This window comes from Myotis yumanensis, unplaced genomic scaffold, assembly GCF_028538775.1.
Source record: "Myotis yumanensis isolate MYYU_CA2020_CCGP unplaced genomic scaffold, mMyoYum1.0.hap1 SCAF_7, whole genome shotgun sequence".
Taxonomy (NCBI): domain Eukaryota; kingdom Metazoa; phylum Chordata; class Mammalia; order Chiroptera; family Vespertilionidae; genus Myotis; species Myotis yumanensis.
The window spans coordinates 35,515,540-35,529,562 of NW_027223758.1; the positions used below are offsets into that span (position 1 = coordinate 35,515,540).

The following is a 14,023-nucleotide window of genomic DNA, read 5'->3' on the forward strand; positions in this document are numbered from 1 at the left end:
GGCTATAAAGTTTCTCAATAGTATGATATTGCTGAAAAATCAAGATGCAGAAAGAGCCATATATATGAAACCATGTACATAAATGTTTAAAACCCTTAAGACATTTATGTGTTTTTACAAAATCATATATATAGAAGTGTAAAAATATTCATAGGAATGGTACTTACCAACTCAGATAGTGGTTACCTTTGGGGACCAACCAGAGAGTAATTTGTTCAGGAGCCTACCACAAGACAGTGGCAGAAGCCAGGAACCCAGACTTCCAGGGTACTTTTCACCCTTACCCACCACCCCGACCCACATCGTTATACAATCTGTTTTATGTTCTGATTTTCCTTTGAAGGTTCATGGTTTTGCCTGCTGTCCATCTTGTGTTTGTTCTATTGGCTGATTACTTTTAAGGAAATAATTTTTTATCGTTCACTTATGTTCATCCCATTGCTTCATACTCAAACAGAATTATATATTAGAGTCATAGCCCCAATCAGCAGTAAGAATTTGATGTCTTTTCTGCTTTCTTTCCCTCCTTTTTTTCCTTCTTTCCCACTTAGTTTCACTTCTTATAACCCTGTATTCCATCACCTAATATCCCTCAGATACGAGATGTTGTTCCCTCCTCCCAACTCCACATTTGAATTCTTTTTTTATCTGAAGGACTTGGTGAGCCATACAACAAATTAAAATTTAGAAAACAGCCCTAACCGGTTTGGCTCAGTGGTAGAGCATCAGTCTGCGGACTGAAGGGTCCCAGGTTCAATTCCGGTCAAGGGCATGTACCTTGGTTGCGGGCACATCCCCAGTGGGGAGTGTGCAGGAGGCAGCTGATCGATGTTTCTAACTCTCTATCCCTCTCCCTTCCTCTCTGTAAAAAGTCAATAAAATATATTTTAAAAATAAATAAATAAATAAAATTTAGAAAACATTCACAATTGTGGAGTGCTTCACAGTTTTCAAAGTGTTACCACAATCTCATTTGATTCCCTTTTGACCCAGGATTGTAGGCTCAGATAGTGGGTTCAGAAAGTTAACAAAGCCTGATCTAGAATCCAGGCCTCCTAGCATCTTAGTTGCTTCTCATTCCAATTGCCCCTGTCTCTACAGGCTACCAAAAAGAAGTTGGTCCCTAGAAACAAGGATAAATCAATTTAGGGCTTCACTGTACTCTCCCACCACCATCCCCATAAAAACTGAAGTCGTTGCACTGAGGATATTCAAGGGTAGGATTTATGAACTGAACAATGCTTGCTTCAGGGCCGTGTGGTAAGCTGCTGCCTTCTACAGGGCCTCTGGGCTTCACATCCCCAGGGGATCATATAAATTCTAGTTCCTTATAAATTCTAGTTCATCAAGTAAAATTCCAATGAGTAAAAAGAGGAGAACCGCAGCCTAATAACTTACAGAGCCAGTAGAAGGGCAGCCCCTTCAACTGATGAAAATTTACATAGAAATTTAAAAATTACGAGACCAATATTGAAAGTTCCAAAAGAGATTTTATTGACAAGATAGGCTGGGCCTCAACAATCTGTCCACCTAGGGTTTAACTTTTCCACTTAGTGCCCGTTAGTCCTCTGAAAGAAGCTGAGTTAAACCCTTCTCTGACAGGATTTGTTTTTCCAGGTTAACTCATTAGACCAAAGTTTTAGTCTGTCTCCTGGGATCTGTTCAGTTCATAAATCCTCCCCTTGAATATCCTCAGTGCAACCACTTCCCTCCCAGCTCCTTCTAATCTCAGTGTCAACACCAATTCCAATTCCAAAGACTGAGGAGAATTATAAGGAGATCAGACCACAAGACTTGTGGCCATCCCTTAAAAGCCAAGAGATGAGACTGGGAAACCGGTAGCTCCTGGGGTCTTTTAAAAATCTCAGCAGCACATCTTGCCTCTGCTGCCTAAGGACAGGTAAGGCACTCAGCTCTGGCTTCCCTTCAAGAGGCTGGGAATGGGCACTGTAAGTAGAAGGAAAACTATTTTCTTCTCGTTTGCTGCCTATAGAGATTCTATTCTTCTTGAAGTTTAAGTTTCAAATGACTTGAGTTGCTAGAAACCCCCTCTGTAAAATAAATGTTACCCTTTACTTCCGCTTCTTTTGTAAAATCTGCTCTCCTGGTCTGCTTACCCCTGCGTTTAAACTCAAGAGACGTTTCTTGTTTTCATTGTGAACTGATGAGAATCTTCCTCCTGTGAGATGGAGTGAGGTTTGAAATAGTGTTTGTAGTATGGTTGGTTGTATTCTTCTTGTCTTTGAAATTACAGACAAGCCAACAGTAAGCCTCCTCTACTGTAAGGTGAGAACCAACGTTCCTTTGGCCTCTGCCCTTTGAGGGAGGCAAATGAGCTTAGTTGGCAACATAAAAATGCTTTCAGAGTGAGTGAAGATGCTGCCTCCTTGGATCATTTAAATAACTTGTTAGTCATCTCTCATTTCTTAGTTTTCAGGAAAGCCAGATTTATTTGTTCCACTTTTTTGGGTCAGAGTGGTTAGGAGTTTAGAATAAAAGAAGCAATCTACCTTTCACTAACTAGTAGCTTCTTATTTCTCTTTACCCTGCTTTCTCCATTTTCTAGCAGTAAATTATAAAATTCTTAGAAGTACTACTTCAAAATCTCAACCCTGACACAAGTCACATTTTAGCAGTTCTTTAAATGTCTTCAGAAAGTCACTTGTAATATCAGGTTTCTAATGACTTTTACAAAGCAGAATTTAGGATTTGGGATCAATCTGCCTGTGTAGAATTGGTTCATTTCATGTTTATTAGAGATAGAACAGATGAACAAAATTCCACTTATTGAAAAATCTCATTTTCCTAAGTTGTGCGTATTCTTTCCAGAGTGGATGCCCATTTGAGCACATTTTAATGCCTCTTAGAGGAAATCTTGAGATAATGTTTTTAATTGTAGATGGATTTACTCTGCTTCGGTGACATTGGACATTTGTTCTGCTGTTTCCATTGGAGAGGTTCTAGCAAGCTACAGAGAGAGCACACTTTTGGTTTCTTTGGTTATTTGGGGAGGTCTTTGTGGGATCAAGAGATCTTGACTCACTCCGACAAACACTTTAATAGGTATCTGTCTCAAAACTGTTTCTACTTTCTCTAAACAGAACTAAATTCATATGCAATCTTAAGGTTTGCTAAGCTGTATTTCCTTGATTCTGCTTTAATTATTTTCAGGAGAAAATTTTACCTGACATCAAAGCCTCTTCCCTTCCTTTGGCTGTACAGTTGTTGAGAGGTGTAGCAGACCATTGGCTCAGCTTCAGACCAATCTTAGTTAGTGCAGAAGGTACCCCAAGTAAAAGAAATTCAGAAAAGCAGAACACAGCATGATTACTGGGACAAAGAAAAGGAAGAGAAGTAGTTTCTGGAGGGCAAAAACAAAATCAATAAGGTCGCCACTAAGGTCTTTATTGAATGAGCACTAAATCAGGTCGAAGGGAATGGTGTCAGGAGATTAATAATTTCAGCAGCTCAGCCCTGGCCTGTGTGTCTCAGTTGATTGGGTATCATCCCATGCACCAAAGGGTTGCTGGTTCGATTCCCAGTAAGGGGTGTGCGGGAGGCAGCTGATTGATGTTTCTCTCTCACATTGATATTTCTCTCTCTATCTCTCTTCCTTCCTCTCTACCTAAATACTTTCAGTAGCTCCTACCAGCATTGTATTCCTTGCACACTGTGGGAACAAGTATCTGGGAAGCCTGAACTCTGACCCCTGTTTTAGTGGAACAGGGAGACGATTTCACACTGACAAGTAGCTGCCTGGATGGTTTGTGTTCTTGAGGAGGGACACAGCCTTCTCTCAAATTTTAATTCAGGGCCCCTTAAGCAGAGCCAGGGTCTGCCACATGTTTCTTGATCTCAAAAGATTCCTGAAGCAGACTCCATACTAGACCCAAATCACCATTAAAATATTATTCAATTTGGCATCTGTTAGTCATAAGAATTAGACTCGTCAGTTTAGTCACAACAGTCAAATCAATCTGCATGTAACAATCTGCATATAGATACAACCAAAGAGATCGAATAATTTTGGTGTTGTTAAAGAAAAAAGTATTCTGATACTTGTTTAAATGGTAAAAAAAGAGGAAGAGATTAACCAAATAACTTATATGCATATATGTATACCCCATAGACACAGATAATAGTGTGGTGAATATTTGGTAAATGAATGAATAGGTAGAAAATATCACCCAGGCCAGGGGTGGAGGGAGTTAATGTAGGGGGGAAATGGGGACATCTGTAATACTTTCAACAATAAAGATTGTAATAAGGATGTTGTAATGGGGGATTGGGGAATTTGTGCATTTTACTGTATGTAAATTATATCTTAATGAAGTACTATTAGCATGGGGGGAGAAATCTCCTGTGATGACTCTAATGCTAGCCATGTTTAAGTTCCCTGGACAAATAATTCCTAAGATCTCTTCCAGTTCTAAAATCCTATGATTCTTTTGTTTGTTTGTTTACACGCTATAATTTTTATATCCCCATCTCAGTTTCCTTGCCAGTCACTTTTACCCACAAATTAGATAATCTCTTTTACCTTTCTTGGTCAAAGATATTAAGAAAAGCCAGTCCTGAGCCTATTATGGATGCCCGAATGGGTGAAAGACGTGTGGAGCAGTGGGATCCTTATGTAGCCATTGGACATCTGGTGTAGGAAATCTAGTTAACTATGAGTGAGAGATATTTCTCCTCTGGCCCTGACCCTCAGTATTTGGTACAGCTAGTTTGGCAGAAAAACTGCACCACTATAAAAATTGAGTTACCTCTCCCAGGTTTTGGCATATCAGAAACAGTAGCTGATGAACCAAAAGGATAATAGGCTTTGAGAGTATTCCAGGACAATTAAGGGGCCCCGGGTAAAAAGAAGTTACACTTGGAGAAAGTCCTATGTTTTGGTAACAAAGCAATAGGTGTCGAGAGCAAACTGTACCCTGAATTTGAAGTACAAAGAAGGAGGAAATTCTTGCAAGTTCCTTAGCCTCATTGTCACTAAATATAACTCTCTATGCAGCTTCTTTAAATCCTTTGATGATATGTCAAGTGACATCCACTATTTTATTTCTATCATTCTTCAATGTTTTATTACAAAGCAATAACATGCTTGTAAAAAAATTCAAATACTGAAGTACATGAAAATGTGCATGTCTCTACCTCTCTTCCGGGGAGAGTGGGGCGGCCCAAGCACAGCAAACAAAGTGCTATATTTCCACCTCAGAGCATAGCTGGTGTTCAGGTCATTTGGGGGCACTCTGTCTGTGGTCTTTGCTTGCTGCTACCTCAGCACATCTACACAACTAGATCAGGGCCTGCCAGCCAACCTCCTGTGATCCCTGCCCCCATGCACGAATTCATGCACCGGGTCTCTAGTGTAAGCATAAACACATTTGAGAGCGTCTTTATATTTGTTCACAAGTGGGATCACACTGTTTATATTCTTCAGTTTGCTTCAATGTTATATTTCTTTAGTATATTCTAAACCAGCACTAGTACAGAATGATGTGCCCCATCTAATAAGCACACTTGCCCAACTATAGAGTTATTGCCTGGACAGAAAAAAAAAAGCCTGATCATCTCTGCTCTCATATGCCTGTGATTCTGGATGAGCCCCACTCAGGTTGCAGGAACATAATATACAAAGAAAGGGTCTCCACTTTATCTCCCAGAGGCTGGGTGGTTCTGAGCTTTTTAGGGGCCAGAGACTCCCTTATGGATTCAGAGAAAGCAATGGACCTTCTTTCCCCCAAAAAAACGCATACATGCAGAAAGTTTTGCAAACAACATCAAAGTTATGATTCCCCCCTGCTATAATTTCTTTTTCTTCCCAAGTTTTTTGTTGTTCAAAAAACTGGTGAGGGGAGAGTCTGCCTCCATCACCACTAGCCTATATGAGTTGATCCCCTGCGTTGGGCCCTTCTTGAGCATTACTTTGCCTTTGGCTACTTTTCTCCTACAAGGGATGAGTGGACCCAGGTTCCCAAGTCCCTGGCCATTGGTGCTTGGCAGGACTGGAAGCCAGTGGTGGAAGCCAACTGAGCCCAGTCACCTCCCCTGCAATGCCAGCTTGCTAGCTGCCCAGACACACTGGCTCCCCTCACTGGTGCCACCAAACAAAGCCCAGGGCAGTATATCAGGGCTGCACCTCATTAACATCTAGTATGGCCAGCAGCTATTATTGTTCACCGTCTTCAAGAAGACTGCTCCTTCACCTCTTCTTCAGTTTCCATCTCTCCCTATACTTCTGTCCCAATAGGTGGTTAGTCATCCCCCATCACTGGGAGATTATAATCTTTTCCTTTGCTTTGGGGACCAACGCTTTGACCCTGAAGGATTAAGATACCAGACTATCCCAGTGCCATCGCCAAGGGGATATCTGCAGTGCTCGGTGTGCACTGTATACTGTTACACTGTCACCATACTCAGAGATGATTTGGACACTGTTTCCCACACTCCCTCAGTCAAAGCCCTTACACATTAGTTCTCTTGCACACACACACGTATGGACACACACTAACAAGACTCTTGAGGTACATAAGCTGATTGCATTTAGCCATGACTTCCCACACCCTCTTTTACAGAGTTTAGTCTGATTCAATCACACTCATGCATTTGTAAATCCCTCAACTCCTAAGGATTCACAAGTAGCCTTTACAAAATCTTTCTTGGTGCAACTGTCTAACCTGCCCCAAAGCCTGGGAAGCTAGAATTAGAAATTATGAATTCATAGAGTTTTAGAATCGAAAGATATTTAGATTCGTCTATTCAATAATTTTTTATTAAGTTCCTACTCTGTGCCTCGTAATGTATACTTGAGTTATATAGTCCTATATTGTCTCATTTTACAGATGAGAAACCAGAGGCCCAGACAGGCAGGGTCACATAGCCCCTTAAATGGCAAGTACATCCAGGTGACCTGACTCCCCTTCCTGTATCCTTTCTATCCACCATGCTGAAGAGAAATTCATCTTAAGTGCTAAGCAGTAACTTAAAGCAGCTGATGAGTTTAAGAGGACTTGTCATCAGTGACACTACAAATCAAAGAACTGCCTCACTACTACAGACTGGAAGGACAAATTATTCTTGAGAAACAATACACAGGTAGTCATTGCTGCCAGTATTATTATCCTGTATTAATAGCAGGGAGTGTGTGTCCCATGTTGAGTAGTAACAGCAATGAGGGCTTTTACAGGTCCATAATCCTTTACCTGAAATTTCCAAATTCCCAAACTCTGAAAATTGTAAGGTTTTAATTTTCCTTTGGTAATTCATTTGACAGCAAAATGATCTTACCTGAAATCATTTGGCAACAAACTTGACCTGAGGATGTAAATCAATTCATAGTCTTGTTTGTTCTGTTTGTTATGAATATTCACATCTTTTGCTACAAGAAGCATCAATATTTTTATCATGGATGCTCCCAGGCCCCTTATAATGGGGTTTAATAAAGTATATAGATATTGTTTTCCCACAATCCACAAAATTCTGAATTAAAAAAAATCTGACTCCAAGGATTATAATACAACCAGGTATTATGGACCTATCTTACATTTAGAATATACATATCCTCCCCAGGATTGGTGTAAGATATACTGGTTTTTAGCCCTCTCCCAATACACAAAGAAGATTAATTCTACTGAGACTTCACCCTTACCAGGCTCAGTGTAGTTTTATAGTTCCACTAAGTTACTTGGGTTCTAAGAAATTGTATTTTAAGTTTATTACTTATTGTTGCTTATATAGCAAAGGAACCTTTTGTTGTTGTTGTTAATCCTCACCCAAGGAAAAATCTCCATTGATTTTTAGAGAGAGTGGAAGGGAAGGGGAGAGACAGAGAAGCACCGATACGAGACACATCAATTGGTTACCTCCCGCACACACCCAAACCAGGGCCAGGGATCGAGCCTGCAACCTAGTACATGCCCTTGATTGCAACCCTTCAGTCCGTGGGCTAACCACTGAGCAACTGGCCAGGACTGGTTTGTTTTTGATACAGGTTTGTTTTGTTTAACTATTGCTGATATGAGGTAGAACCTCAGAGATCAAATTGCATGAGGTAAGAACCTGAGGGCCTGAAGAGATGTTTTAGGCTTTAGGGCATGAGATTCGTTGACCCACCACACAACAAAGATGTGAGCTGCTTAAGAAACTTCTTTATTGCCTCTTTCTGTTTTACATTTGAGTATTCTGCAAGTCAGCATTTATTTGAAGAAAGAGTTCCCCTGCTAAATAATGCAAACCACTGACCTAGTCCACTCCTCTCATTTTATCAACAAGGAACTTAGAGTCTATAAAAAAGAATGGATTTATCCAGTCATGTATCTTACTAATGCTTAAATCAAGACAACTCAAAGCTCCTGACTCCCAGACCAGTGTTCATTTCATTGACTCTCTACCAGGTTTTGAGAAGAAAAATGGTGGCCAGTTCATGATAGGCAAATGCCCGATGACGAAGGGATCTAAAGAAATCAGGAGACATGTCATTAGGGCTGAGAGGAGGAGAGGATGGACTTCAAGGAGTTTATAATGAGGGTGAGGGTTGACTGTTTGGATCCCCTACTCCTGGAATATAACAGACATAAAGAAAATTTTACTCCAACCAAGCTGAAGGCTGGGAGGAATAGGCTAGACATTGGCTAGGCTGCTGTACGGAGTCAAGGAGTGGGCAGGACCAGCAAGAACAGACATTCTCTTCTCACCCACAGAGCCCTATGGCAGGGCAGACAGAACCTTAGAAAAGCAGCCTCAGCTTCTTCCCAGACCACAGAGAACATACCCAGGGAGAGGCTGGGTGGAGATGCTGCATTTAGAGAATATGAAGATGCTGCTGAAGCCCTCATTGAGACAAACCCGCACAAACGAGGGAAGAAATCCACTCTGGGATCCATCTGCTTCATCATAATCCAGCTAGTGATAGATCAATAAATCAACAAATCCAGTTAGCCTATGTGCTTAGGTTCATTCTCCTGACTCAAACCACACCTGCATTCATTCCCTCTGGGTGTGGGAATATAGTTTATGCGACGACATACACTTGTCTGAAGGAGCCGTTTATCCCTGTATCTTTCTCACCGAGTCTTAGGAGCCTTCTCCGTTCCCCTTCCCTGTCTTAAGCCTTGCTGGTCCTCCAGTTCCCCTGGGACACTTGTGGAACCGGGTCAGAGCACCAGACCACAGAAACAAAGAAAGCAGGAGGGCACATTCTCTTGTCACATCACCTGACTGCCTTCCCTGTCCCACTCAGGCCTCCTCAGATGGATGTCACTCGCCTGCTCCTGGCCACCCTGCTGGTCTGCCTGTGCTTCCTCACTGCTTATAGCCACCTGGCACCTGAAGAGAAGCCCACCAATGACAGAAGCCTGAGGAGTAACTCCTCCATGAACCTGTTGGATTCTCCTTCTGTCTCTATCATGGGTAAGTAGCCTGGCCTTGGGCCCAGCTTCTGGGTTCTGGCTGTTGAGAAGGGACTTCAGGATGCCAAACATGCTCCCCAGGCTGATACTAAGATCCATTCCCATAGATCAGTGATGGCAAACCTATGACACGCGTGTCAGAGGTGACACGCGAACTCATTTTTTTGGTTGATTTTTCTTTGTTAAATGGTATTTAAATATATAAAATAAATATCAAAAATATAAATCTTTGTTTTACTATGGTTGCAAATATCAAAAAATTTCTATATGTGACACAGCACCAGAGTTAAGTTAGGGTTTTTCAAAATGCTGACAAGCCGAGCTCAAAAGATTCGCCATCACTGCAGGTCAAGGCTCCTTCTTGCTCATCCATGAAATAATCCAGGACGAATAAAGCGTACCTTGACTCATTTGGTTTAGGAAAGCCCTGCATGCCACCCTATCTAAAATGTAGCTTGGCATGTTAGAGGCTTGAAGAGTTGAGACACTTGGTGAACTGAGTTTAACACTCCGGTGTGGGGTGAATTTCCCGCCAAAATATAAGATGGCGCGGGCAATTATTTAGGTTTCCCGCGCAAAATCAGGGATTTTTATGATACCTATTACCCCAATGGGTATGAAACGGTTCGCATACGCAGGTAGGTATCTTTGTGAACGGCAAACAAACAAATATTTGGTAATACGCAGTTACAATCGGCCCGAGTTTACACGTTTCCCGCACTCCACCGCAAATCTATATGAACCGAGTTAAGACGGCTCCCGCGGAGTACGCGCAATTCACGCGAGCCGACTTAACTCGTTTCCCCCACTCCAAGTGTTAACTTAGCATTTCTGAAACTTATTGAATCACAGCACGCCTATCAGTGGTAACAAACTTTAGGAAATCCTGCTGAATTTAACCAAGTCTGGGATGAATCAGTCCTGTCAGGTCAGGGTTGAGAATGACTGCTCAGGGAATGTATCAGGGCTATTACAGCTAGTACCAGAGATCTGTTTTAACTCCACCTGAAAATAATAATAACAAGCATACTAGTACTTATTGTGTGCTAGGCACTGTGAGGTGAGGTACTATTTTTACTCCTATTTCACAGTTGAAGAAATTGTGTCTTAGGAAAGCTAAGTAGCTAACATAAGATCACACAGTTCTTAACTGGCAGAGCCAGAATTTAAACCCAGTTGTTTAACTTCAGAACCTAAAATAAAAACTAATGTCCCTAGCCCTAACCAGTTTGGCTCAGTGGATAGAGCATCGGCCTGCGGACTGAAAGGTCCCAGGTTCGATTCTGGTCAAGGGCATGTACCTTGGTTGCGGGCACATCCCCGTTGGGGAGTGTGCAGGAGGCAGCTGATCGATGTTCCTAACTCTCTATCCCTCTCCCTTCCTCTCTGTAAAAAATCAATAAAATATATTTAAAAAACAAACAAACAAAAACTAATGTCCCTTACTGCCTTGCCTCTCACTAGCAAAAGAGGATATTCTAGATGAAGTAAGGCAAGGGAAGGGGTTGAAGTACATCAGCACTGATTGATCACCTTCGATGTGCCAGACTTTCCACTTTACAGACATACCTTACTTATCCTCAAGACAACCCTGCAAGGTAGGTATTACAGTACCCTGTTTGCAGATGAGAAAACTGAGTCTTAAGAAGGATAAGTAGGTTGGCTACGGCTACACAGATGCTATATTGCAAAGACTGAATTTAAATCAGGTCTGCCTGACTCCAAAGCTCTGAGAAATGGAAAATAGGACTATAGGAAACCCAGGTCCATCCATGTATAAGACACAGAGTCCATTTTATAGGTCCTTCTGGAATTTCCCCTTTGCCTTCCCTCAGAGGACACTTTGCTCTCAGTCCCTGGCTCCAGGTCAGCAGCCAGGCTAACAAGAACCTGATGGCCAAAAAAAGAACCTGATGGCCTAAGTACCAAGATGTGATTCATCCAGCCAACCTCTCATCCTCTCCCCCACCTTGGGACTTTCTGGAGCCCCCTCAGCACTTCCCACTTCACTGCAGCTCAGGGCCCCAGAAACATCTGTCTTTGCTCTCTTCTCTCTTTAAAGGGCTAAACAAGAAGTCCAAAAAGATCAGCAGAAAAGAGGCAGAAAAGAAGAGAGCTTCCAAGGTAGGCCTGGGAGTTCTCACTGTGGGGGTGGGACTGGACTTAAAAGGGGAGGCCCCCCAAGCTCTGGGTGGGAACTAAATGATTTTTCAGACCTACATGAAAAAAAGTAGCTGACAGCTACCTAAAGGCTTCCTGCCCTTGAGTCCTGAACCAGACCTTCACAGAAGCCCCAGGAGCTGAGGTTCACTGAGTAAAAAAAACTTACATGTGAAAAGCATCTTCCTATACTAGCTAGCCCCTTGCCTGAAATTTTATCATCACTTATTCTTTTGGATGAATGCAAAGTTTCCTAAACCTCAGTCATTTCAGAACCATTTCCACAACTTTTGCCACATCTGAGTTTCATCTATTTATTAAATACACTTAAAATTAAAATGTTATAAATTATATAACTGTGATAGAAAACTAGTATCATTTGTCATAAGTAGAAGGTAACTATAAAAATAAGTAAAATGAGCCCAGCCAGCGTGGCTCAGTGGTTGAGCATTGACCTATGAACCAGGAAGTCATGGTTGAATTCCTGGTCAGGGCACATGCCTGGGTTTCAGGCTTGAGATATGCAGGAGGCAGCCCATCGATGATTCTCTCATTATTGATGTTGCAGTCTCTTCTTCTCCCTTCCTCTCTGAAATCAATAAAAATACATTTAAAAATAATAATAAGTAAAATGAAAATAAAACACCATTGGTGGATTCTAGCTAAAATGGTATTGCCTGCCAAAGGCTCTTAATCTGAGGCTTGTTCTCTGTGTTAAAAGGAAGATTAGAAAGTATTGGGGAGGCATTAAGGACATATTGGCACCAAACCATATTGAGCCTTTCAAGTTGAACAAGATAAAAAATAAACAATCCTTTCTCACTGGGATTCAGCATCATTTAATATTCATGCACCATTTAAAATCATATCACTATGGTAGAGATTCCCACACTTTGGGAAACACTGGAGTAAGGCATTGTTGAGATGCACACATTATTCCTTAGTGTGCCTCATTTTATCAGATCATCTGTAACCAGACCAGGGAACCCTGGACTAGGCTTTAGGAGGTAGGAGCTGGCACTGTCTGTCTGATCTTGAGAACGTTCCTGCTCTTCTCTTAGGTAAAGTGAACAAGCAAATCAGATAATTGACAGATAAGAGTATATAATTCACAAATATATCTATATGCTAGGTACTGGGAATATGGAAGTGAACAAGGAGATATTTCCCTGCTTTCATAGAGTTTACATTCTTGTGGGGAAAACAGGCAAACAGCAAGTAAACCAATAAATAGGTGAAATAAATTCTTTTTTTTTAATTAAATCTTTATTGTTCAGATTATTACATTTGTTCCTCTTTTTTCCCCCCATAACTCCCCTCCTTCCAGCTCCCACCCCACCCTCCACCCTCACTCCCCACCCACTGTGTTCATCCATAGGTGCATGATTTTTGTCCAGTCACTTCCCGCATCTCCCACACCCCTTTTCCCCCCAAGAATAGTCAGTCTATTCCCTTTCTATGTCCCTGATTCTATTATAATCACCAGTTCATTCTGTACATCAGGTTATTTATTCACTTGATTCTTAGATTCATTTGTTGATAGATGCATGTTTGTTGTTCATAATTTGTATCTTTACCTTTTTCTTCTTCTTCCTCTTCTTAAAGGATACCTTTCAGCATTTCATAGAATACTGGTTTGGCGGTGATGAACTCCTTTAGCTTTTCCTTTTCTGTGAAGCTCTTTATCTGACCTTCAATTCTGAATGATAGCTTTGCTGGATAAAATAATCTTGGTTGTAGGTTCTTGGTATTCAGCACTTTGAATATTTCTTGCCATTCCCTTCTGGCCTGCAAAGTTTCTGTTGAGAAATCAGCTGACAGTCGTATGGGTATTCCCTTGTAGGTAATTGAGCCTCTTTCTCTTGCTGCTTTTAAGATTTTCTCTTTGTCTTTTGCTCTTGGCATTTTAATGATGATGTGTCTTGGTGTGGTCCTCTTTGGATTCCTTTTGTTTGGGGTTCTCTGCGCTTCTTGGACCTGTAAGTCCATTTCTTTCTCCAGATGGGGGAAGTTTTCTGCCATTATTTCTTGAAATAGGTTTTCAATATCTTGCTATCTCTCATCTTCTGGCACTCCAATAATTCTGATATTAGACCGCTTAAAGCTGTCCCAGAGGCTCCTTACACTATCTTCACACTTTCGGATTCTTTTTTCATTTTGCTTTTCCAATTGGGTGTTTTTTGTCGAATCTTTGGTTTGATTATTGTGCTCCTCTGGTCTGCTATTGGGTATAATATTCTTTATTTCAGTCCGTGTATGCTTACTTTCTAATTTCTTTATCGTAGCATCGAGGGTCTCATTAGTTTTCGTGAGGCTCTGCACAAATTTATGGCAAGCCCTCAAAATTGCGATTCTTAGCTCCATATCCTCCATTTCTGTCATGTTTTTTTGTCTCCGCATCTTTTATGCTTTCTTGGTGCACCCCCTTGTGGTCTCTGTGCGCAGTCTTGTTC

At 41.4% G+C, this 14,023-nt stretch overlaps 1 protein-coding gene across 5 annotated transcripts in view; it reads left to right on the plus strand.

Moving 5' to 3' along the window:
• ASIP (agouti signaling protein) overlaps window positions 1-14,023 on the plus strand; it is a 100,997-nt gene that overhangs the window by 84,443 nt on the left and 2,531 nt on the right. For all 5 annotated transcript variants that reach the window (XM_070421509.1, XM_070421511.1, XM_070421508.1 and 2 more), the window contains 2 exons: window positions 9,242-9,411; window positions 11,473-11,534. In XM_070421509.1, coding sequence (XP_070277610.1) covers window positions 9,242-9,411; window positions 11,473-11,534 — 232 coding nt within the window. The remainder of the gene's footprint in view (window positions 1-9,241; window positions 9,412-11,472; window positions 11,535-14,023) is intronic.